Below are 27,959 nucleotides of genomic sequence, written 5' to 3'. Positions count from 1 at the left end.
AAGGTGGTGATAGCACAAAAGTGGCAAAATGCTGCACAGTAATGAAGGAGGCGGGGAAAAAGAAGGAGTGTCAGAGGACATCTGTATACAGCTGCATATTGTATTTTACATTGTAATTTACATATACAGTAGTCTAGTAGAGAATGCAACTAACTAATCTTGATAGGAGCATCTTTAGGAAATACTAAGTTGACTTTTTTTTACATTTTTATACTAGAAGAGTTTTTTTGTCAGCCATGTTATATATGTTTTCTAAATTATTATTATAAAAATAACATCAAATAATGACCTCTATTCCCTTAAGAAAAGCATTACCTTTTTCTAAGCTACTGTAGGTACACACCTGATTGATGATGTGATCCAGCAATATGGCGAAGCAATATAACAAAATATTGCATTGCTGTACACAGTATGCGATACATCGTATGACGTTGGAATGTATCATCATTACATGCTGCAAGTAACAACATCACATTGGCAATGGAATCGTCTCATTGGACGAGCAGCACATCCAAGGGACGATTCAATGAACGATGGATTGTGCATACACACAATACAATGGTCATGCAGATAGGTCAGAAATACCAATATCTCACATTGTATTGTATAGCACAGCTAATATTGTAATACTGCAATGGATGTCTGTAAAAAGAGAAACACCTGTCATTGGGATGCAGCACATCTGCGATTTGAGTGCTGCATCCCATTACACAGCATTGGATTACCATTGCAACCATCAGTCTTGATGATCGCAGCCCTCAGCCATCTGTGTACACCGAAGCTTAGTCAGGTTGGCCGTAGGAATGCCTTTGCTGGGTCCAGGAAGTCTGCGTCAGATGACACAATAGATGTGACAAGCCCCTGATTTTTGTAGAACGGTCCGCATAGCTACACCTGCTCCAACCGTCAAAGATTGCAGCATGTCATATGTGCCGCAGCTAAGGGGAGACTGTGAGCAATCACACAGGACTCGTTCTGCACATGCGCAGTTCCCCTCCCATCAGATTTGTACCTATACTGGGTTTATGTACTGTACAAATCTAAATCAAGCCCAGTATGTACCCAGCTTAAAACTGTGGCTTTTTTCTTTTTTTATTCTGCTATTAAGAAAACAAAAACTCACTATTTTTTTCTATATTACAAATCCTAATTTAGGGTTTAGTAATACACAACCTTCATTTTGAATTTGTAGACCAAATCTACATTGTACAGATAGTGACAATGCTGTTTTAACATGATGCCTCCAAAGAAAAGAGGGCTTTGTGTGAAATTATAGCCTTTTAACCAAAATAAACAAGAGAGTAGATTGTACTTTATACAGCAAGCATCTCTTCTTTTCTTTCCGAACAAAGTCTGCAGATGTTGACTTCTTTCTATTTTTGTTGTTTAATTTGAGAATTGAAAAGATACAGATTTCATCTCTCTGATTAAATGATCAAATGTTCAACTACTATATTATACTTGACAACCTCTATCCAATACAGGAAGGAAATCACAGATGTTATACTTGATTGAGCATGTTTTACATATATTTTACTGTCCAACATGTTACATTATTATAACACAACTGCCTCCAGAATACATACTAAATAACGGCGGTCGTGATGGTGGCAGTCACATGACCGACATCGGCATCCTGACACTGAAGATCCCGACAGAGGACGGGGTAAGTATTTTTATCCTGCCCTGTCCCCTAATCTAACCCTAATCCTCTGGGGGTGTCAGCTACGGCTAACCACCTCCCCTAGTGCCTAACCCTAACCCTATTAGTGCCTAACCTTAACCTTCCCCCCGGGCCCTAACCCTAAACCTGAACCCCTATACTCACCTTTGGGATGTTGGTAATCTGGCGCCGGTCTACTGAGTGGTGTTGGGATCTGGCATCGGTCACATGACCGATGGCATCCCGTCTGCCAGGATGCTGAACACATCCCCTGCCTCTGGTTGCCTGATTATAGAGACACCTCTGGCCAGATCCCCTCACACATCAGCCCCTCAGAATTTTAACATCATCACTAAGGTAAAACTACTTCAGCCATAATGCTTACCTGACATGCTGCAGTATTGGAATTGTGTTATCCATAAATACATAAAAAATTGGCACAGATTAGATAGGGGCTACTGATTTGTGTGTATGATGCAGTAACGGGCCCATATGATGCTGGAAGTCATCTGCCTTCTCAGACCAATGGACAGATTGGCAGTTTCATGTTCCATTTGGCCACCTACATGTATGGTTTGTGTGATGTAATATTATGAGTCTCTGTCTGACTAACTAAAAACTGTACTACCACCTAAAAGGTGAAGATTGGGACAGTAATAAAAGTTTTGTACCTTCTTAATGGGACCCAAGTTTGGTTTTGTGTCCCTGGTTCAGGATGCTGCCACTGAATGTCTCGTCCCATGTATCGGGAATAGGGAGCCAATCCCAGGTCTTTTCTTTCAATCCTGGGATCAACAAAAATTTCAATCTGAGGATTACTGGGATACCCGGGTTTTAGTTGGTTGATGCAAGCAATCAGTCGACGTTGATAACTCCACTTACTATTTTGCACACAGTCAGCTCAGAGTCAGCAGCACAATTTGGCAAATTGGCATTTGGCTGCATGGTTTCTCTGCAGAGCAGTAGAGTGTGGTGCAACTTCAAAGCAAATAGGGGCAGGCCCTGTCTCAATGGACAGTGGCAGGAAGCAGGAGCACAGACTGGTACCACCAGCGCACTCCTGTTATCCACCCGTCACTCCAGCAGTCCTACTCCCAACTAGTGCCAACTCCCAGTAGTGTGATAAGTCCCCCTTGAGCTTCTATCTGACCGCAGGGCAAGCGCTGCTAAAAAGTGTGACACTGACACACTGACAGTGACATGCCATGCCAGTGACCTCAACACAGGGCTGCTCGGCAGGCACTGCAGTCCTCCTCTGAGTGACATGCGGTGGGGTGAGGCAGGTGAGGCAGGGCCTCCTGTCATACTAATTTGTTTTTGCCAGAGTTTTGACTGTATAATTTATGTGAGAAATACAAAGAATTAGTTAGAAATATCTTCTTTGTATTATTATAGACATTTTTATAGTCTAAACTCTGGAGTAAAAAGTCTATGGCAGGTGAGGCCGATCTTTTCCATACATCTCTGATCAGAACTCACCAAATTTCCAGGATTTTATACTGCTGCACCTGTTTATAATGCCCATATGAACCATTTGGCTCATATAATGTGTGTAAATATGGCTCTGGTACTAGCAAGTTCATCCTGAGCCATTTACCTCACCGCCTCCTCTGATTAAGTGGACAGGCACAGCTGAAGGAGCGGGCTGGCATGGGGCTACACAGCGTGACCTCTCTAACTTTACACCATGCACAGTCTGGCCAAAATTATAAACTGCAAATGTGCAACCTAATCCCGGGATTGGAGGGTCAGATACCGGGATTCAAATCAAGGCATTTTTAAGCCAAAATCCTGGGATCTCAATGATCCTGGGATTGGCCTCCCTAAACAGGAGTCACATGACCAGCACTGCATATGAAACTAAAATATTCATGACAGACCAGTCCCCTCAGCTGCAGGCTCCATATCCGCCCATGTTACAATCTAGCTGCTATGTTACAGTTTCAGCATACTATGTGGTACCCAAAGTTTATTGTAGTACATTTTCTTGTTCAGAGAAACATATGTCTTTACCTTAAAGAGCACCGGACATATGTATTTCAGACAGGGTAAATTTAGGAACTGTGGTGATAAAAGAGTAATTATAGTAGTATATGTTCTTTATCTGGGTCTGGTATGATCTATCATAAATGTTATTTACTAATGTTTAAGCATGTACTGAAGGTGGGTACAGAATATTTATTTTATTTCCTATTCCTATAAATTGATGAATAGTCTGCATTTTTTATGGTTAAATGACTGAAATCAAATTGTGCTATTCAGTAAGCACCAAAGGCAGCCCACAGGCTGCAGTTTCAGGCTTGAAAAGAAATGCCTGATAAATAGCCTGTTTGCGGGTGCTACGATCATTGTTAACACATAGGTCCAGGAATTTATCTCGGATTTTGTAGATTAACACCCACTAACTGTGAATTTTACCAGAAAAACTGGATTTTACCTTTTAAATTATTTTTGCTTTAAATCTACATCCCAGATTGCCGGAATTGCGCCATTTCTAAGAACATAGGTACCTATTACATAACTCTGTATGGGCCTCATATTAAGAGCAAAGCCAAGTAGAAGCTTCACTTATGCACATTGGAAAAACTATGTTGCCCATTCCATGCGTGGAGGCGGCAATTTAAAATTTGCAGACGATTTAGAGCCAGATAGGGAACGCATCCTTGCTCATCTCTACATTGCAGCATAGTATTTGTGTGCTACATGCAAAAGCTGCACTGTATTTCACTGCATGAAAAAAATATACATTTACATCCTATAGTACACATCACGGCATGGTTTGTCCATGTGCACCCCTCCCCCCATATGTGATGCATGCATCCCGTTTAATGCACTTTTTTTTTTCACAAGAACCAGATTTCTCTGTGTGAATATTTTACAGCATAAAACAAAAAAACATATTTACCTTTAAATCTATGTATTCTTCAGAGTAAGAATTTAGAGGAAGAGTCCAAACTATATGTGAGCTATGTATTTTCTCATTCAAACACATTTATGCAGTAACCCATAAAATATCCCATGTGGGACATGAAATATTTATGGGCAGGCAAATACACACACCATTTTATCTTTATTAAAGTATAGGAGAGACTGCGATCAGCAAAGACTTCTGTTGAGGGAAAGTGGAATAGGGACCTTGCTTTAATGTTTGCTATAGCTAGACATTCAGACATGTTAATCACATTATCACACGTATCCAACTGTGTCTTCCAACACACAAAGGATCTCATTCTATCTAGTGATTGCTACTACCAGCGTCATAACTACGTATGTGCCAGGTGTGCCTGGCACCAGAGGCGTAACTAGGGTTTTCGGAGCCCAGGGCAAGATGGAAAATGGCACCCCCCCAAAAAAAAAAACATACAAAAAGAAGCATGTGCGTGCGCCGAAAGCGCGTGCCGAAAAATGGGCGTGGCCACACTCCAGAAGGGGTGTGGCCACGCTCCAGAAGGGGTGTGGCCACTGAAAATGGCCCACAGTGCCACTTACATTGCCCCACAGTGCCAGTTACATTGCCCCACAGTGCCGGATACATTGCACCACAGTGTCGGATACATTGCCCCACAGTGCCGGATACATTGCCCCACTCAGTGCCAGTTACATTGCCCCACTCAGTGCCAGTTACATTGCCCCACTCAGTGCCAGTTACATTGCCCCACTCAGTGCCAGTTACATTGCCCCACAGTGCCGGATACATGCCCCACAGTGCCAGATACATTGCCCCACAGTGCCAGATACATGCCCCACTCAGTGCCAGTTACATTGCCCCACAGTGCCGGATACAATGCCCCACAGTGCCAGATACATTGCCCCACAGTGCCAGTTACATTGCCCCACAGTGCCAGTTACATTGCCCCACAGTGCCAGATACATGCCCCACAGTGCCAGATACATTGCCCCACAGTGCCAGATACATGCCCCACAGTGCCAGTTACATTTCCCCACAGTGCCAGATACATTGCCCCACAGTGCCAGATACATGCCCCACAGTGCCAGTTACATTTCCCCACAGTGCCGGATACATGCCCCACAGTGCCAGATACATTGCCCCACAGTGCCAGATACATGCCCCACTCAGTGCCAGATACATGCCCAACAGTGCCAGATACATTGCCCCACAGTGCCAGATACATGCCCCACAGTGCCAGTTACATTGCCCCACAGTGCCAGATACATGCCCTACAGTGCCAGGCCCCACTCAGTGCCAGTTACATGCCCCATTTGGTGCCAGTTACATGCCCCACAGTGCCAGTTACATGCCCCACAGTGCAAGATACATGCCCCACAGTGCCAGATACATTGCCCCACAGTGCCAGTTACATGCCCCACAGTGCCAGGCCCCACTCAGTGCCAGTTACATGCCCCATTTGGTGCCAGTTAAATGCCCCACAGTGCCAGATACATTGCCCCACAGTGCCAGTTACATGCCCCACAGTGCCGGATACATGCCCCATAGTGCCAGGCCCCACTCAGTGCCAGTAACATGCCCCATTTGGTGCCAGTTACATGCCCCACAGTGCCAGATACATTGCCCCACAGTGCCAGTTACATGCCCCACAGTGCCAGATACATGCCCCACAGTGCCAGTTACATGCCCCACAGTGCCAGATACATTGCCCCACAGTGCCAGTTACATGCCCCACAGTGCCAGGCCCCACTCAGTGCCAGTTACATGCCCCATTTGGTGCCAGTTACATTGCCCCACAGTGCCAGATACATTGCCCCACAGTGCCAGTCACATGCCCCACAGTGCCGGATACATGCCCCACAGTGCCAGGCCCCACTCAGTGCCAGTTATATGCCCCATTTGGTGCCAGTTACATGCCCCACAGTGCCAGATACATTGCCCCACAGTGCCAGTTACATGCCCCACAGTGCCAGATACATGCCCCACAGTGCCAGATACATGCCCCACAGTGCCAGGCCCCACTCAGTGCCAGTTACATGCCCCATTTGATGCCAGTTACATGCCCCACAGTGCCAGGCCTCACTCAGTGCCAGTTACATGCCCCATTTGGTGCCAGTTACATGCCCCACAGTGCCAGATACATTGCCCCACAGTGCCAGTTACATGCCCCACAGTGCCAGATACATTGCCCCACAGTGCCAGATACATGCCCCACAGTGCCAGGCCCCACTCAGTGCCAGTTACATGATCCATTTGGTGCCAGTTACATGCCCCACAGTGCCAGATACATTGCCCCACAGTGCCAGTTACATGCCCCACAGTGCCAGTTACATTGCCCCACAGTGCCAGATACATGCTCCACAGTGCCAGGCCCCACTTGGTGCCAGATACATGCCCCACTGCGCCGCTGGACCCCCCCCTCCCCGTGTCGCCGGACCCCCCCCCCGTCACTTACCGGCCGGCGGCCGCTTGTTGCTATGTGAGGGGAGGAGAGCGCAGCGCCTCTCCTTCCCCTCGCCGCTCCAGGTCTCCGGCGGCTGTCTGGCGCCGGTTCGCTAGCCAATCAGAGCTCGCGGACCAATAGCCAATCAGGAGCCGGTCCGCAAGCTCTGATTGGCTAACGCCGGAGACCGGACACAGCAGCGCTGCTGGCAGCGCTGCTAGTGCTGGCAGCAGCGGTGAGGGGAGGGAGAGACGCTGCGCTCTCCTCCCCTCACATTTAGGGTTGATGGGGGCGAATGGGGCATGATGCCCTGGATGCCGGCGGCACCCCCCTCTCCTGGGCCTGCCAAGGCGCCCAGGGCACGTGCCCCACTCGCCCTACCCTAGATACGCCTCTGCCTGGCACACAGCGCAGTTGCCCTGGGGGCGCAACAGCCAGCGGCTTGTAATGAGTCAAATTGACTCATTACAAGCTGCCTCTACTGTGTGCGCCTCGCTGAAGCCGGAGGCAGGGGAAGAGAGCAGCAGCGCCGGAGGCAGGAGAGGAGGAGGAAGGAGCGGGACTGGAGCCGCAGCAACGCTATGTAATTGGTAGTGGCGCCGCTGCAGCAATCCCCTCTCCTTCCGCATTGGCTGCCCATCGCTGCTGTGAATGCTGGGATGCGCTTCCCTCATCCCAGCATTCACAATGGCGGCCAGCCAATGCGGAAGGAGAGGGGACTGCTCCAGTGACGCCTCTACCAATTAACATAGCGCTGCTGCGGCTCCAGTCCCCCTCCCTGTGGCTGCCCGGGATCTGCCAGCACGAGGAGCCTGACTTCCAGTGGGGAGAGATGGTAAGTATCTCTCTCTCTCTCTCTCTCTCTCTCTATCTATCTATTCTGCCTGCCGCAATGTGTAAAAAGGGGGACTGGCTACTGTAATATGTAAAAAGGGGGATTGGCTGCCGTAATGTGTAAAAAGGGGGACTGGCTGCTGTAATGTGTAAAAATGGGGTCGCTGTCTGCCGTAATGTGTAAAAAGGGGGACTGGCTGCCGTTATGTGTAAAAAGGGGGATGCTGTCTGCCATAATGTGTAATAAGGGAAAGCTGTCTGCTGTAATATGTAAAAAGGGGGCCTGGCTGCCGTAATGGGTAAAAAGGGGGACGCTGTCTGCCGTAATGTGTAAAAAGGGGGACGTTGTCTGCTGTAATGTGTAAAAAAGGGGACGCTGTCTGTCGTAATGTGTAAAAAAGGGGACGCTGTCTGCCGTAATGTGTAAAAAGGGGGACGCTGTCTGCCGTAATGTGTAAATAGGGGACGCTGTCTGCCGTAATGTGTAAATAGGGGACGGTGTCTGCCGTTATGTGTAAAAAGGGGGATGCTGTCCGCCATAAAGTGTAAAAAGGGGACGCTGTCTGCCGTAATGTGTAAAAAAGGGGATGCTGTCTGCCGTAATGTGTAAAAAGGAGACGCTGTCTGCCATAATGTGTAAAAAGGGGACGCTGTCTGCCGTAATGTGTAAAAAGGGGGCGCTGTTTGCCGTAATGTGTAAAAGGGGCTTTACCTGGTGTAGTGGTGCTACTGTGCAGCATAATTTGAATAATGGAGACTACTGTGCACCGTAGTATGAATTGCTATTATTTTGTGGCCACGTCCCTTCCCCATGAAGCCACGCCCCTATATATTTTTTGCGCTGCTACGGCGCGCCCTGCCCCTGTCTTGTATGGGCGGGGGGTGCCAATGCCGTTTCTTGCACACAGTGCTAAAATGCCTAGTTATGGCACTGGCTACTACAATATGCAAATGTAACCATCACTATATTGTGATAGCTGATTCACAACGAGATCTATAGTATAGTCTATGTCTGAGCCATTACAGATAAATCTGTAGTCACAGGAATATAACCTAGTATGTAAATAGTAGTAATGAAAGGGAAGGGCTGGCATCACTGGTTATGCCTGATAGGTGCTGCTGCACGGTACATATATGAAGTTGTGGCACTTACTGTACATTAATATATGCAATAAATGACTTGAAGTAATGATGCTAAATGACTGTATATTTTCAATACAGCTACATTTCAGGCCTCTGCCTATTATATATGCTTGTTCTGCTTGTTAGAAAAACCTGAAGGGTCTTCACATTATTAAACAACCATTCAGCATTATAGTATCATCTATACATGTGACTTCAGATTTATACATATACATATGCATACTTACCTACTTTTAAATTGTCCACCCCAGGAGAAGCCTGGGGAGGACAAACAGGTGAGCTGTGATTGAGGCAGGACCGAAGCCTTTGCGTCATTATGCCCTGCCCACTCACCGCACAGTGCCGTAATTCGTGCTACTTTGAATATGGCCTACATTATGTGATTATCATAGAATTGCATCACTAGGCTCCACCCCCTCCGCACAGACCTGGATTCCTGTTCTGCCCACTTCACTAGGAAGTAGAGATGGCCATCGGTGGGTCACCCATCGATGGTACAATTGATGGGTAATATCATTGGTGTGAAACCATCTACAAGGAACCATCAATGGTTTCACACACCGATGGTCACCCCTGCTTTATAACACAGTAGGCTGTTGGCCAATTAGATAGAGCCCAGGGGAGGAACTTCGTGGGAGTGTCAGGGGCAGGGCTAAGCTCCATGTCCTAGCAATTTGTAAAGAAAAGTAAAAATAAAATATTAGACTATATATATATAGATATACATACATACATACATACAGGGTGATTCAGTAGTCACAGTACGCCCTTTTGTTTCAAAAACTGTGGAGGCACTAGGAAAACTGAATACTCCAGTAAGGTATGGGTGAGGTGGGCTATCTTTTAGGGTATGTAATGAACATGGGTGCCATCTTGAATCTAAGTCAGTTGGAGGTCTTGAAGGTTGAAGGTCTTTATGGGTGCCGCTTGTTAAAATCTGCCGCTATGACATGAAAACTTCATTCTCCAGACATCAAAATGACTTCAATTATCTCCTCTTTTGTCAAAGCCATCTTCAGTTTCCTGCAACAAAAAAAGTGTTGTAACTTTTGAACCATAACTGATATTTCAAAACTTTTCAGCAAATTCTGATGTTGTTTGACATGTTACAAGATCCCCTTTCCATTTGAAAAAACTGACTTAGATAGAAGATGGCTGATTTCAAGATGGCGCCCAAGTTCGGTACATACTCTAAAAGATAGCCCACCTCACCCATACCTTACTGGAGTATTCAGTTTTCCCATTTCCTGCACAGTTTTTGAAACAAAAGGTGTACTGCAACTTTTGAATCACTCTGTATATGCATTGCTTTTGTATCATCTATTGTGGGAAACCATCTGGTTCTCACACACCGATGGCAAAAATATTCAACATTGGTCATAGACTGTCTGTGATTTTGAATAATTGATGATTCAATGGCCATCCCTACTAGGAAGTGGGCAGAACGCAGGAGCGATGCCCACTATTCCAGGGGTGCGGGGGACTACCCCAAAATTGTGAGTCCCCCACAGGATCCAGGAGAGTAGGCAAGTATGTACAAACAAGGAGTTTCATAAAAGGGCGTTACACATGGGCATTTTAAGAGAGGCGGGGATCCGTGTACAACCTCCATTGCGGGCCTCCTCCTCTCCGGCAGCTAGTAGACTCTGGCATAATGCCAGAGTCTACTGCGCATGCGCAGGTCTCTGGGAAAATGGCGCCCGTGCCTTGTTCCCGCGGACATCTCCAGTGCGCATGCACAAATCACTCAGAAATGGCAGCGCCGGCCATTTTCCAAGTGATTTGTGCCCGCACTACAGGCCCACCACTGCGGGACTCCGGAGGGGTAAGTATAGTATATGGTGCACTCATTATAGAAACACCTGTGGCATTAGCCTATTGTAACTTTGATTTTTGTATAATCTGTGTCACACTGTGCATCTGCATAATTTGTAGCCATATTTACAGTTGGTTGTATGTTGCTCTTGGGGCACTCACATGCAGGTGTGAGGTGTCCATCCTCTTTAGAGTTTAGTGCTGCATCCTATTTAAAGGTGAAAGTACAGTATCGGCAGTTATAGATGTGTCCTGATACACCTTGCCTCAATACGCCATACGGCATGACTCAGCTGCACCAAGCGATGTAGTATAGAGACTTTCTTAAAATTTTGCATATTACTCGTATTATAGTCTGAACGAAACACCACTCAAAGTATGCTAAAGACACTGGACTGCAACTTTAACCACACAGAAATTAATTTTAAACACGTACAAAGACACAACAGAACGTGGCGTTAAAGCCACAGTCTGCTGCATCGTATACAGATTAGAGATGAGCGGGTTCGGTTTCTCTGAATCCGAACCCGCCAGAACTTCATGTTTTTTTTCACGGGTCCGAGCGACTCGGATCTTCCCGCCTTGCTCGGTTAACCCGAGCGCGCCCGAACGTCATCATGACGCTGTCGGATTCTCGCGAGGCTCGGATTCTATCGCGAGACTCGGATTCTATATAAGGAGCCGCGCGTCGCCGCCATTTTCACACGTGCATTGAGATTGATAGGGAGAGGACGTGGCTGGCGTCCTCTCCGTTTAGACACTTGATTTACTAATTTTGGGGAGCATTAGGAGTACTCAGTAGTGTACAGTGCAGAGTTTTGCTGATAGTGACCAGTGACTGACCACCACTTTTATTTATAATCCGTTCTCTGCCTGAAAAAAGCGATACACAGCACACAGTGACTCAGTCACATACCATATCTGTGTGCACTGCTCAGGCTCAGGCCAGTGTGCTGCATCATCTATTATCTATATATAATATTATATATATCTGTCTGACTGCTCAGCTCACACAGCTTATAATTGTGGGGGAGACTGGGGAGCACTACTGCAGTGCCAGTTATAGGTTATAGCAGGAGCCAGGAGTACATAATATATTATATAGTGAGTGACCACCAGACACACAGTGCAGTTTATTTAATATATCCGTTCTCTGCCTGAAAAAAGCGATACACACAGTGACTCAGTCAGTCACATACCATATCTGTGTGCACTGCTCAGGCTCAGGCCAGTGTGCTGCATCATCTATATATATTATATATCTGTCTGACTGCTCAGCTCACACAGCTTATAATTGTGGGGGAGACTGGGGAGCACTACTGCAGTGCCAGTTATAGGTTATAGCAGGAGCCAGGAGTACATAATATTATATTAAAATTAAACAGTGCACACTTTTGCTGCAGGAGTGCCACTGCCAGTGTGACTAGTGACCAGTGACCTGACCACCAGTATATAATATTAGTAGTATACTATCTCTTTATCAACCAGTCTATATTAGCAGCAGACACAGTACAGTGCGGTAGTTCACGGCTGTGGCTACCTCTGTGTCGGCACTCGGCAGCCCGTCCATAATTGTATATACCACCTAACCGTGGTTTTTTTTTCTTTCTTTATACATACATACTAGTTACGAATATACTATCTCTTTATCAACCAGTCTATATATTAGCAGCAGACACAGTACAGTGCGGTAGTTCACGGCTGTGGCTACCTCTGTGTCGGCACTCGGCAGCCCGTCCATAATTGTATATACCACCTAACCGTGGTTTTTTTTTCTTTCTTTATACATACATACTAGTTACGAGTATACTATCTCTTTATCAACCAGTCTATATATTAGCAGCAGACACAGTACAGTGCGGTAGTTCACGGCTGTGGCTACCTCTGTGTCGGCACTCGGCAGCCCGTCCATAATTGTATACTAGTATCCAATCCATCCATCTCCATTGTTTACCTGAGGTGCCTTTTAGTTGTGCCTATTAAAATATGGAGAACAAAAATGTTGAGGTTCCAAAATTAGGGAAAGATCAAGATCCACTTCCACCTCGTGCTGAAGCTGCTGCCACTAGTCATGGCCGAGACGATGAAATGCCAGCAACGTCGTCTGCCAAGGCCGATGCCCAATGGCATAGTACAGAGCATGTCAAAACCAAAACACCAAATATCAGTAAAAAAAGGACTCCAAAACCTAAAATAAAATTGTCGGAGGAGAAGCGTAAACTTGCCAATATGCCATTTACCACACGGAGTGGCAAGGAACGGCTGAGGCCCTGGCCTATGTTCATGGCTAGTGGTTCAGCTTCACATGAGGATGGAAGCACTCAGCCTCTCGCTAGAAAACTGAAAAGACTCAAGCTGGCAAAAGCACCGCAAAGAACTGTGCGTTCTTTGAAATCCCAAATCCACAAGGAGAGTCCAATTGTGTCGGTTGCGATGCCTGACCTTCCCAACACTGGACGTGAAGAGCATGCGCCTTCCACCATTTGCACGCCCCCTGCAAGTGCTGGAAGGAGCACCCGCAGTCCAGTTCCTGATAGTCAGATTGAAGATGTCAGTGTTGAAGTACACCAGGATGAGGAGGATATGGGTGTTGCTGGCGCTGGGGAGGAAATTGACCAGGAGGATTCTGATGGTGAGGTGGTTTGTTTAAGTCAGGCACCCGGGGAGACACCTGTTGTCCGTGGGAGGAATATGGCCGTTGACATGCCAGGTGAAAATACCAAAAAAATCAGCTCTTCGGTGTGGAGGTATTTCACCAGAAATGCGGACAACAGGTGTCAAGCCGTGTGTTCCCTTTGTCAAACTGTAATAAGTAGGGGTAAGGACGTTAACCACCTCGGAACATCCTCCCTTATACGTCACCTGCAGCGCATTCATAATAAGTCAGTGACAAGTTCAAAAACTTTGGGTGACAGCGGAAGCAGTCCACTGACCAGTAAATCCCTTCCTCTTGTAACCAAGCTCACGCAAACCACCCCACCAACTCCCTCAGTGTCAATTTCCTCCTTCCCCAGGAATGCCAATAGTCCTGCAGGCCATGTCACTGGCAAGTCTGACGAGTCCTCTCCTGCCTGGGATTCCTCCGATGCATCCTTGCGTGTAACGCCTACTGCTGCTGGCGCTGCTGTTGTTGCCGCTGGGAGTCGATGGTCATCCCAGAGGGGAAGTCGTAAGCCCACTTGTACTACTTCCAGTAAGCAATTGACTGTTCAACAGTCCTTTGCGAGGAAGATGAAATATCACAGCAGTCATCCTACTGCAAAGCGGATAACTGAGTCCTTGACAACTATGTTGGTGTTAGACGTGCGTCCGGTATCCGCCGTTAGTTCACAGGGAACTAGACAATTTATTGAGGCAGTGTGCCCCCGTTACCAAATACCATCTAGGTTCCACTTCTGTAGGCAGGCGATACCGAGAATGTACACGGACGTCAGAAAAAGACTCACCAGTGTCCTAAAAAATGCAGTTGTACCCAATGTCCACTTAACCACGGACATGTGGACAAGTGGAGCAGGGCAGGGTCAGGACTATATGACTGTGACAGCCCACTGGGTAGATGTATGGACTCCCGCCGCAAGAACAGCAGCGGCGGCACCAGTAGCAGCATCTCGCAAACGCCAACTCTTTCCTAGGCAGGCTACGCTTTGTATCACCGCTTTCCAGAATACGCACACAGCTGAAAACCTCTTACGGCAACTGAGGAAGATCATCGCGGAATGGCTTACCCCAATTGGACTCTCCTGTGGATTTGTGGCATCGGACAACGCCAGCAATATTGTGTGTGCATTAAATATGGGCAAATTCCAGCACGTCCCATGTTTTGCACATACCTTGAATTTGGTGGTGCAGAATTTTTTAAAAAACGACAGGGGCGTGCAAGAGATGCTGTCGGTGGCCAGAAAAATTGCGGGACACTTTCGGCGTACAGGCACCACGTACAGAAGACTGGAGCACCACCAAAAACTACTGAACCTGCCCTGCCATCATCTGAAGCAAGAAGTGGTAACGAGGTGGAATTCAACCCTCTATATGCTTCAGAGGTTGGAGGAGCAGCAAAAGGCCATTCAAGCCTATACAATTGAGCACGATATAGGAGATGGAATGCACCTGTCTCAAGCGCAGTGGAGAATGATTTCAACGTTGTGCAAGGTTCTGATGCCCTTTGAACTTGCCACACGTGAAGTCAGTTCAGACACTGCCAGCCTGAGTCAGGTCATTCCCCTCATCAGGCTTTTGCAGAAGAAGCTGGAGGCATTGAAGAAGGAGCTAAAAGGGAGCGATTCCGCTAGGCATGTGGGACTTGTGGATGCAGCCCTTAATTCGCTTAACAAGGATTCACGGGTGGTCAATCTGTTGAAATCAGAGCACTACATTTTGGCCACCATGCTCGATCCTAGATTTAAAGCCTACCTTGGATCTCTCTTTCCGGCAGACACAGGTCTGCTGGGGTTGAAAGACCTGCTGGTGACAAAATTGTCAAGTCAAGCGGAACGCGACCTGTCAACATCTCCTCCTTCACATTCTCCCGCAACTGGGGGTGCGAGGAAAAGGCTCAGAATTCCGAGCCCACCCGCTGGCGGTGATGCAGGGCAGTCTGGAGCGACTGCTGATGCTGACATCTGGTCCGGACTGAAGGACCTGACAACGATTACGGACATGTCGTCTACTGTCACTGCATATGATTCTCTCAACATTGATAGAATGGTGGAGGATTATATGAGTGACCGCATCCAAGTAGGCACGTCACACAGTCCGTACTTATACTGGCAGGAAAAAGAGGCAATTTGGAGGCCCTTGCACAAACTGGCTTTATTCTACCTAAGTTGCCCTCCCACAAGTGTGTACTCCGAAAGAGTGTTTAGTGCCGCCGCTCACCTTGTCAGCAATCGGCGTACGAGGTTACATCCAGAAAATGTGGAGAAGATGATGTTCATTAAAATGAATTATAATCAATTCCTCCGCGGAGACATTGACCAGCAGCAATTGCCTCCACAAAGTACACAGGGAGCTGAGATGGTGGAATCCAGTGGGGACGAATTGATAATCTGTGAGGAGGGGGATGTACACGGTGATATATCGGAGGGTGAAGATGAGGTGGACATCTTGCCTCTGTAGAGCCAGTTTGTGCAAGGAGAGATTAATTGCTTCTTTTTTGGGGGGGGTCCAAACCAACCCGTCATATCAGTCACAGTCGTGTGGCAGACCCTGTCACTGAAATGATGGGTTGGTTAAAGTGTGCATGTCCTGTTTTGTTTATACAACATAAGGGTGGGTGGGAGGGCCCAAGGACAATTCCATCTTGCACCTCTTTTTTCTTTTCTTTTTCTTTGCATCATGTGCTGATTGGGGAGGGTTTTTTGGAAGGGACATCCTGCGTGACACTGCAGTGCCACTCCTAGATGGGCCCGGTGTTTGTGTCGGCCACTAGGGTCGCTAATCTTACTCACACAGTCAACTACCTCATTGCGCCTCTTTTTTTCTTTGCGTCATGTGCTGTTTGGGGAGGGTTTTTTGGAAGGGACATCCTGCGTGACACTGCAGTGCCACTCCTAGATGGGCCCGGTGTTTGTGTCGGCCACTAGGGTCGCTAATCTTACTCACACAGTCAGCTACCTCATTGCGCCTCTTTTTTTCTTTGCGTCATGTGCTGTTTGGGGAGGGTTTTTTGGAAGGGACATCCTGCGTGACACTGCAGTGCCACTCCTAGATGTGCCCGGTGTTTGTGTCGGCCACTAGGGTCGCTAATCTTACTCACACAGCTACCTCATTGCGCCTCTTTTTTTCTTTGCGTCATGTGCTGTTTGGGGAGGGTTTTTTGGAAGGGCCATCCTGCGTGACACTGCAGTGCCACTCCTAGATGGGCCCGGTGTTTGTGTCGGCCACTAGGGTCGCTAATCTTACTCACACAGCTACCTCATTGCGCCTCTTTTTTTCTTTGCGTCATGTGCTGTTTGGGGAGGGTTTTTTGGAAGGGACATCCTGCGTGACACTGCAGTGCCACTCCTAGATGGGCCCGGTGTTTGTGTCGGCCACTAGGGTCGCTAATCTTACTCACACAGTCAGCTACCTCATTGCGCCTCTTTTTTTCTTTGCGTCATGTGCTGTTTGGGGAGGGTTTTTTGGAAGGGCCATCCTGCGTGACACTGCAGTGCCACTCCTAGATGGGCCCGGTGTTTGTGTCGGCCACTAGGGTCGCTAATCTTACTCACACAGCTACCTCATTGCGCCTCTTTTTTTCTTTGCGTCATGTGCTGTTTGGGGAGGGTTTTTTGGAAGGGCCATCCTGCGTGACACTGCAGTGCCACTCCTAGATAGGCCCGGTGTTTGTGTCGGCCACTAGGGTCGCTAATCTTACTCACACAGCTACCTCATTGCGCCTCTTTTTTTCTTTGCGTCATGTGCTGTTTGGGGAGGGTTTTTTGGAAGGGACATCCTGCGTGACACTGCAGTGCCACTCCTAGATGGGCCCGGTGTTTGTGTCGGCCACTAGGGTCGCTTATCTTACTCACACAGCGACCTCGGTGCAAATTTTAGGACTAAAAATAATATTGTGAGGTGTGAGGTATTCAGAATAGACTGAAAATGAGTGTAAATTATGGTTTTTGAGGTTAATAATACTTTGGGATCAAAATGACCCCCAAATTCTATGATTTAAGCTGTTTTTTAGTGTTTTTGGAAAAAAACACCCGAATCCAAAACACACCCGAATCCGACAAAAAAAATTCGGTGAGGTTTTGCCAAAACGCGTTCGAACCCAAAACACGGCCGCGGAACCGAACCCAAAACCAAAACACAAAACCCGAAAAATTTCAGGCGCTCATCTCTAAACAGATTCAGACTAAATCGCACAGATATACAAAAGTCATACATCAAATCGATCAGCACAGTCTAGCTAAGTAATTTGTTGCTACCAGTTGTGTTAATTGTGTGAATAAGACACACATCTTGACCAAATCAGACACTCGGCATGGCTAAGTCTTCTGGGACCCGGTGTGCAGAGAGGGGCTGTTTGGAGTAACTGAAACCACAGCGTATTTGTGCAGCCATAAGTACTCGAAATATAGACGCAAAGGGCACATTTATTTTCTGCTCTAAATGATGCTCAAACCGTCTCCTTCTATAAAAGACTTGGGGGGTCATTCCGAGTTGTTCGCTCGTTGCCGATTTTCGCTATACTGCGATTAGTCGCTTACTGCGCATGCGCAAGGTTCGCAGAGCGCATGCGCTTAGTTATTTTACACAAAAGTTAGTTTTTTTACTCACGCATAACGAGGATTTTTCATCGTTCTGGTGATCGTAGTGTGATTGACAGGAAGTGGGTGTTTCTGGGCGGAAACTTACCGTTTTCTGGGAGTGTGCGAAAAAACGCTGGCGTTTCTGGGAAAAACGCGGGAGTGTCTGAAGAAACGGGGGAGTGTCTGGGCGAACGCTGGGTGTGTTTATGACGTCAAACCAGGAACGAAACTGACTGAACTGATCGCAATGTAGGAGTAAGTCTGGAGCTACTCAGAAACTGCTAAGAAATTTCTATTCGCAATTCTGCTAATCTTTCGTTCGCAATTCTGCTAAGCTAAGATACACTCCCAGAGGGCGGCGGCTTAGCGTGTGCAATGCTGCTAAAAGCAGCTAGCGAGCGAACAACTCGGAATGAGGGCCTTAGTGTGAGGAGCACTGACTAGCAGTTTACTTGGGAGGTGGATGGTGGGACAATGCAGGAAATGAGCGGTCATTTTCAAAAGTTATTTTAGGCAATTTATGGGAGAAACGTTATTAGCTATAAAGTTCCAAGCTGTTGATTTAATAGATTGAACATCTACACTGGCTATGAGTGCACTAGAAGTGTTTTTATTTTTTACAGCCTATGAAATCACTACATAGCAGTTCTCGGGGGCAAAATGTGACAACACTTAGACATGCAGTGATACATGTGAAGTATATCAGTGTCCTCAGTTTCTTGGTGAATTGATAGCCTGCATTTTAAAAATTGGTAGGCTTTACAGTATTTTCACCATTTGGCAGACTGCACTTCAATAAAACAGGGCTTTTGAAACACAGGGTACAGACGAGAGCAATACAAGAAATCATCTGTATTAAATAATCAGTTGTGCTTTTACCTCTGTCATTAATCATCATCATCATTTCCAACTTTAAGTCATACCCATTTTTACCTTGATTCTTGTAACACGTGTAAGTTCAGTACAACCTGTTAAGAGGAGTATCCCTGCATGTCCATAAGACTGGGTGCAAGCTACAACTAGATGATGACAGCAGCATCTCTGGATGCATCCATATGTTAGACAGGAGAATTAAAGTTGCACATATATTAGCATACAGATAACTCAAAATACAGCTATGAAAATATAAGTGTGCTGATGCATTTTTGTGCATGCACAATGGATGGATAATTGCATGTAATTCATTGCCCTGTAGAGTATTAAAAACAAAGAATAATCCTGATTTACAAGTTAAGTAATTAAGTAATTTCCAATCAATTTTTTTTATAGAATAATATTGTCCTATTAATAAAACGCCCAGGTCTAGTTTTGAATCTTCATGAATTTTCATGTTGACATTTACCAGGATTTTTTCCATATTCAATGTCATGGACCAAAGTAATTGGTTTTATTTGAACTCAAGATCGATTTTCATAGCATGAAGTGTATATAACAGTGAAATTAATCAAATGTAATTTTTAAAATAGTTTAATAAACCAATATGTTTGTCCATGTGTATTGTGCTATACTGTATGATACTGTATAATGACAGCTTCTCACAATCTTTAACCGTAAAAATATTTGTTGACATGGCTATATTTTCATAGTTCTGTCCAAGATCAAATTAATCATGTTGGGGTTACCAATCGTCCCAGTTCTCCCAGGATAGTAGCCTTTTTAGGGACTGGATCAACATGATCATAGAATCAGAACTTTTAATTTTTAAAAAGGCTTGGCCAAACTATTGGAAATTAGAACACTGGATGATTCACAGGGCTAGACCACACTATATTCAACTGCATTTGAACATTCACAGGACTAGATTAGCGTTTAACCAATCAGAGCAATAGAATATTCACAGTACTAGACCAAATTTTAACCAATTAAAATATTATAACATTTACAGGACTAGGCCAACCTGGCCTGTAGCCAATTAAAGCATTAGAGAATTTGCAGGAATAGACCAACCTGCAGGTTAGCTGGCTAATGATCATTGTATTTCTGGGGTCAATTAGAGCATTAGAACATTAGCAGGTCTAGACCAACATGTAGCTAATGAAATCTTTAGAACATTCACAGGACAATACCATCTTTTAACCAATTATTGTAAAATATTAGAGCATTTACAGCACTAGACCAGACTCTATCTGGCTATTGATATTCCAGTGGTCAGTTAAAGCATTAACAGTTGGCTGTGACCAAATCCTGATAAAACACATGTCCTTTTGATAGGACCTCAACATTAAAAGACAAAACTGCAGCATAGCCAACCAACTGGAATTAGACTTGGTGGTTCAGAATTCCACTGATCATGTGTGGAATCTTGGCATTGTCCTGGATAATGGCTTGACAATTAAACATCAGATATCAGCAACAATCAAATCCTCATTCTTTCATCTGAGGAATATAGCCAGATCAAGCACCTAATTCCCTCTGAAGAATTGGTAAAAGTCATACATGCATTTGTAGCATCTTGATTAGACTACAGCAATGCCTTCTACCTTGGCATCCCAGTAAAAGAACTGCACCACTTACAGCTGGTACAAAACACAGCTGCAAGACTGTTAACCAACCAGCTCTGTTCCAGCTGCATAACACCCATTCTCTACTCCTTCCACTGGCTGCCTGTAAGATGGTGTATTGTCTTCAAGATTGACTTACGGACTTTCAAACGCCCACATGATCAGGGCCCTAGGTACCTGAAGTAGCTTCTGATTCCATACTGCCCCACTCGATTACTGCAGTCTGTAGATGGAGGACTATTAGCAGTACCTAGAATCTCCCATAATTCATCTGGGAATCAAAGTTTTAGCCATGTAGCTCCTACACTATGGAACTCACTTCCCCGCAAAGTGCGAGATGCCCCTACTCTAGAATCCTTCAAAAGCAGACTCAAGACTTTCTTGTACTTCATTGTTTCTGTACTGTATTATGTTCATTCTATCTGTTAAGTGCCTTGAGTCCTGGAGAAAGAGTGCTATATAAATAAAATTATTATTATTATTATTATTATTATTATTATAACAGTTCTAAACTAATATGTAGCTAATGAGAGCATTAGCTCATTCACAGGACTAGACCTGTAGCCATCTAGAACATTTGCAGGAACAGACTAGCCTGTAGCCAGGCTGAACATTTGGGTGTTCATAGGACTAGACCAACCTGTAACCAATTAGAGCATTCACAGGACTAGAGCAAACTGTAGCCAATCACAGCATTAAAACAATCAACTATCGTACTAACCAAAATCAGAGCAACTGCAACACAAATGAGAGAGGCAGCCGCAAGAATATAATCAGAAAAATGTGATATATGCCTAAAGCAAGATTTATAAATTCATAATTTTTTATGACAGATATGATTCTGGACCAGCAAGTATCTTCTGGGCAGCTAAGTGAAGACATCCGCCACAGAGTTCATGAAGCACTACTCAAACACCATCATCATCAAAACCAAAAGAAGTTAAGTAACAGGATCCCAATTGTGCGCTCATTTGCCGACATTGGAAAGAAACAGTCAGAGCCTCATTCCATGGACAAAAATGGTAAGTTTTCATTTCATTTTATTAACCATTTTAATAACAGAATAATAACAATAATTAAGTGTTGAATACTCTTTGCATCCAAAGACGTCATAACATTAAATCAGATTGCTACTTTTGTTTATTTTGATGCAGATAGAATAAATGAAAAAGTTTGGATTTTGTAACATTAATGTATTTAACTTGCTTTTGTCCAGTGTTATGGCTTGTTAAGCATTCGGTTGATGGGGGAAAAAAACATTTCACTATAGCCCTGAAACAAATTGACTAATGTAGTTTTCTAACCTGATTTAGATTAAAATGTTGCATGACATCAATAAAAATGATTTGCAAAATCATCAGACATGTGTGGAGATTTGCTTTAAAGAGTTTTAGCCCTTTGGGAAATATACAAAGGAGTTTGGGCCCAATTCAGCACTGAACGCAGAAGTACTAGAATCACTATTTGCTAGGCTGCGGATGCAGGGGGCAAACCTCAAAATGTGCAAGCATTTTAGTGGGGGGGAGGGGGGCTTGGCATGCTAGAGACACGAGTTGTAGTTTTGCAATTTCTCGCAAAACTACAACACATGCTAAATTAGGCCCTTTGTCCAGCTGACTACAACGCATCTCACTTATCTGCTGTGTGACAGCAGAGAGGCTGAGGGTGCAGTTGTCCAAGTGACCTTGCACAGGGCTCAGTTGGTGCAAGAAGGAGGGGGAACCCTGTTCTTGTCCCTCCACACCCAGCATAGACTCTGCAGCATTGATAGGGGCAGAGGGTGTGATTCTGAGGTGGGAGTAAAGTAAAAAGTACTTTTATATATTTTTTTGTATACAGTGTAAATACTGGTTCATTTTGCATGCAGCCCACAAATACTGGGCAGCTTTATAAAGTTTGGACCATCACATCTAAATCTCTCTCCACCACCTGCAGTGCAACACAGTTTTGCCATAATTGACAACTTTTACCTAGCTGCTCTGGGAGAAAGCAGCTAGGTCACGTACCTTAAAAAGGGTAATCACCCCCCCTCCCCCAAGGGGGGAGGGGCAGTCTGAGGGCATGGAGACGTGATTGCATCATCATGGCCCCACCCCCACTATACAGTGCCCGTATCAAAGTCATTGTGAATTGGGGGCAGGACTATGACGACACAATTCAGTACAAATCTTGTCATAACTCCTCTCACTCTACCTCCAGTAGCGGATGGCTTTGGGGTTGGGAGGGGGACAGTGTGGGGGAGTGTGGGGGTGTAAACTGTATACAGGAGAGTTGCCCACTTTTCTAGGTGCCACTCAATTTATGTCAGCCTCCCTGCCATTCTGGGACAATAGGCAGGTATGAGTTTTGCCAAGATGCACAGTTACTTGCTTCTTTCTGCTTTACTCCCACATCAGAATCAGGCCTAGAGTCACTGTCTTTATCTGTAGCAATCTTCTTGCAGCTGCAGATGTTACATTGAAGCTACTTTGGCTTCAGCGCTGGGTGCTGTGAAAAGAGGCAGGGAAGGAGTAGGAGATAGTAGGGAGGGTTCAGAAAAGATTCTTCTCCCACACAAGCTGCTGTGTGAAGACTTTCAGTGAAGAGTTTCGGGGCCTATGTGCCATCTTGGGATGGCATACAGTTACACACACAAGTTCATCAGAAATGCTATTTCAGAACTTGTTTAATGGCATAATTCCTATGTCACCATACTAAAGTATGGGGGCAGTGGCCACTATCAGGGGTGAAGTTTGATATCAGTGATTACCGATATCACACTGCATTACACAAGAATAACTAATGAGTTGGTTAATCAAAATATAAAATTTGACAAAAAAAATTAGTAAAAAAACCCCACAAACATTTTCCTTAATGAGAAAAATAAAGGGTAGGGTGAATTTGCAGGGTTACTCCCTGTTAGACGAAGAGTTCACAGCCGTTTCCTCCTCACAAAGTTGAGTTCTCCAACACCTCTTAGATATTGTCCCTATACAAAACAGACCAGTGTAGAACCAGAAAAATTTTCACTGTGATCCAGTGTGTAATTTGTGTGTTTCTTTAAGAAAAATAATGTGCTATCCAGATGTAAATTTGGAGATGATTTGACATTATCATCAGACTTATCAGTACATTTCTGATCTTCCCTGTTTCGTTTTTAGAACACTTTCCGCTTCTAAAAAGCTTTTTAGTAATTACAATAATTGTCTGTTCCTAGTTCTAGTAGTTAATAATTACAGTATTTATTAAATCAGAAGGTCGTCCAAAATAGATTTTGAAATTTGGAGCATTAGTCGTACATTATAATCATGCTCATAAATATATAACCATGGTGCATCCAATGTTGCTATACCAAAGAGAAATTTGTTTTCTTTGTAGTACAGATATTGCTTATAAAAAGTGCAAGGGGTACAATGATTCAGAAGTCTTGGAAATGATGAATGTTCTAGAGGCTAATTTCTGATAGTTCACCGTGTGCAAAGTGTTACTTTTTCTCTATGTGAAACCATGTAACATTGGGGGTAATTCTGAATTGATCGCAGCAGGAACTTTGTTAGCAGTTGGGCAAAACCATGTGCACTGCAGGGGAGGCAGATATAACATGTGCAGAGAGAGTTAGATTTGGGTGTGGTGTGTTCAATCTGCAATCTAAATTGCAGTGTAAAAATAAAGCAGCCAGTATTTACCCTGCACAGAAACAAAATATCCCACCCAAATCTAACTCTTTCTGCAAATGTTATATCTGCCTCCCCTGCAGTGCACATGGTTTTGCCCAACTGCTAACAAAGTTCCTGCTGCGATCAACTCAGAATTACCCCCGTTTTGTGCTGTTGCTCTGAGCTTTGCAAGACAACATTAAGGCCCAAGAATAACAGCCTGCTATTTGCAGGCATTGGCACAATTTTGGTGATGGAGGCAATAGATTTAAAGCAGCAATTAGTCTTATTGCAGAAGCACATTTAAACCTAGCATCTATATCGCTGAAATCAAAGGCTATTATACCTGGGCTTAAATCTTTTTCCAAGTTGCAAATTTTTTATATGAATGGCTGTCTGAGAAGTTTTTTAGGGATATTGGTTAAAACAAAGTGATCTTTCTCTGCATACACTTATGGGGTAGTGGGGATCATGGACTGCACACCCTATTTACACATATAGCAGGAGGTGCTACCATGTTGGGACTTGTAGTTCCACAAATAAATAGAATATAATGCTGACGCAAACTCCACAATACCAAGCACTGCTAGTCAGAATAATTATTTTACGCTAGAATCTTTCAAAAACTCAAGACATTCCTGTATAATCAACCATTTCCATAATGTCCCTTTAGTATCTCCATGCTCTCTGTATTTTATGAAAAACATTTTTGAATTTCATTGTTTCTGTACCATATTATGTTCAGTCTATCTGTTAAGCGTCTTGAGTTCTATTGGATAAAGAGCGCTATATAAATAAAACTATTAATTATTATTAATATTATTGCAAACTCTGCAATCTAACCTAGAGAAAATTCAAGGTTCTTGATATATTTTTTAGACCAAAAATACTGTCCCACCAACCAACGTCTAGGTGACCTCATCTCTTCTGGGTCCCTAACTGCATAAAATTAAAAAGTACACAGGATAGAAATAGAAGACTATTGCAAAAAAAACATGTTTTCAACAATGCATAAACATGAAATCTCATTAGTCCAGTGGTTCCCAAACTTTTTGAATCACGGAACCCTACAGTATTAGAATTTTTTTCATGGCAAACCTAGGCCAAAAGTTTGGGACAGTGAGGGTCAGGATTCACTTCTGTTTGTCCACACATTTTATGACTGGATGCCACAAGCACTGGTTTTGCCTATTACTTTGACAATAATTGATCCTGGATTATCAACCCAAGGCACCCCTGCAAGTGCCACTGCACCCAGTTTGGGAACCACTGCATCTTACTATCCAAATTGGAGATGGACATGTCATCCCTATAACTCCCATTCACACATGCATTATCCAGCTGGGATGAATTCTAATGCCCACTACTGTGGTCTCAAAGGGTGCCCCTCAGATGTAAACAAATGTCAGTTCACTGCTATACAGCTATATAGACTGAGATAAGGTCCCTCTTTGATAAGAACTTTTCCCTTTTGTTTATAATTAAACCATTTATATTAAAACCTTTACTTCTCTGCTTTATTTACTCATACATGTTCATGCACTGCTGTTTATAGCCTTATTGTGTTATTATGTGTTTTCTACTTTACGTTCATTTAACACGACTTATTTCTATCTATTCCTCCTTCAATCATTAAATGAAGTAGTACTTGAAATCTGTCCATCGCTCAGCCTCCGTGAAGGCCAGCCCAAATCAAATACACTCACTCATTCATACAGTGGTTAACATGATTTTTAACATTCTCTTAAATAAACAACAAAAGAAGTAATCATATCTTTTACTAATCTATTTTTAATTAACATTAAAAATTTGATTACAAGTACAAAATAATACTTAGAGAACATAGTTACGTGTCTCAGCAGCATGCCATACTAAATCTTCATCTTGTATCTTCCTCTGAGCTGAGACTTCTTTAGGTCTAATATTTATATTCATCTTATCAGATGATGTCATCAAGACTTATCTGCACATCCAATAGAAATTAACCTTGACAATACACGTAAAAGGTCTATACACATGTCTTAAGGGCAGTATTCACGGCCCGATTTGGGGAGAGATGTGTGCTGAGCGAACCACTCAGCACACATCTCTCCCCCCGCTCAGCACGGTGCGATGTGTGTTGAGCGTGCGGGGGGAGACGGGGGGGCGCTCATTTCACCCAGCGGGAGAAATGAGTGACCTGCTAGATTTAGGCCAATCTAGCACCAGCGATAGCGATGCGCGGGGCTGCACATTGCTATCGCTGTGGGGGGTACACACGGAGAGATGATGCTTAAAATCTAAGCAATCTAGTCAGATTGCTTAGATTTTAAGCAGCGATTGCTCCGTGAGTACCCCCCTTTACTTCACTTGGCATATGTACATTTTTCATAAAAGACCTTGCAGGTGACCATTTTAAGTATATAACTTCCTGTGAGAGCATATGGGGGGTTATTCAGGTCGCATCGCTAACTGATGCGACCGCAATAACCCCATTCCCTGTGCTACTGCACACACGCAGTTCACGTCCTGTGCTAGCAGCCAATGTTGCGGGGGCGGCATGGTGAAAATGCTGTTGGGTCAGCGTTATTTTTAGGATGGCTGCATGACGTCACATTCAGCCGCTTCGATCAAGAAAATGGCAGCGGACTGCCTGCATACGCAGCCTGGCGGTGGACTGCCTGCATACGCAGCCTAGCTGCGGCTGCAGGGGGTTGTCCACAGGTGCTGAGAACGCAAGTAAATTGCAGTTACAGCCACTGGGCGGGCCATTTAGCATACTAGGCGGCCCTTAGCATGCAAATGAACAGATTGCAAATTCTGCTTTTTAGCAGAATTTGCAATCTGTACTGAATAACCCTTAGGGTCTTAGCTTTCTAAGTATTCAGGGTTCATTTTAAGTACTTTCTAAAACTTAATGAGATATACTATTTCTCTATTTTTCTGTTCTTTATTATCTACTTTTTTATTACCATCTTCCTAGCCATAATTGTTTTTACTGTTATTATATAACTAATATCTTTATTTCTATTACATAATAGCATGAAACATACCAAAGCATATCTTTTAGCTTTTAACAACAGTTTGTGCTCTTCTAACCATGTATATATGCATATGCATTTATGTATCTAAGTATATATGTATAATTATATATATATATATATATATATATATATAATCCTCTGTGTGGTCCGGCACTCACCCCTCCCGACAGGTTACTTGCTCCGGTGCCCTCCTAAGAGGTTATTGCTACCTCAATGCATGTGGAGAAGAAAGGCGGCACTCGAAGGCTGATAATATGGTCAAACAAAACCAATCAGTGTTTATTCACGTCAAAGACGTGAATAAACACTGATTGGTTTTGTTTGACCATATTATCAGCCTTCGAGTGCCGCCTTTCTTCTCCACATATATATATATATATTTAGAAAAAAGTTTAAAAGAAAATAAAGTTTATATTTTTTCTTTAAAGGTAGCTGTCCTATCCATTTCCATTGCATATGTGTATGAGAGTTCTGTTCTCCGTATCTGGTTGTTTATTTTTTTATTTTCAGCACGAAGTGCCCATTGCAATTTTTCAAGGTCTCATAGAACACACTACATTTTAATATCTATCCATGATCCTTCATATATTTCAATTATCCAAATATGATATACATTTCAATTATAAAATATTTATTAAATACATCAGGAATTCATTTACAGTAGGACTAGAGAGATGCAGTTAGCTTGCATCAATATTTCAAATATATATTGTAACAGTGTTGTAGAAATGAGGACTCATGACAGTGAGGTTCTCGGTG

General features: G+C 44.3%; 1 protein-coding gene across 4 annotated transcripts in view; it reads left to right on the top strand.

The window, feature by feature from the left end:
• Positions 1–27,959, top strand: part of SLC4A10 (solute carrier family 4 member 10) — a 562,469-nt gene that overhangs the window by 305,950 nt on the left and 228,560 nt on the right. For all 4 annotated transcript variants that reach the window (XM_063933638.1, XM_063933637.1, XM_063933636.1 and 1 more), the window contains exon 6: positions 21,376–21,564. In XM_063933638.1, the coding sequence (XP_063789708.1) occupies positions 21,376–21,564 (189 nt within the window). The remainder of the gene's footprint in view (positions 1–21,375; positions 21,565–27,959) is intronic.

Source organism: Pseudophryne corroboree, chromosome 7 (genome assembly GCF_028390025.1).
Source record: "Pseudophryne corroboree isolate aPseCor3 chromosome 7, aPseCor3.hap2, whole genome shotgun sequence".
In the NCBI taxonomy this organism is placed as follows: Eukaryota; Metazoa; Chordata; class Amphibia; order Anura; family Myobatrachidae; genus Pseudophryne; species Pseudophryne corroboree.
The sequence above is the reverse complement of the archived record's forward strand: the minus strand, read 5'-3'. Positions and strand labels throughout refer to the sequence as shown.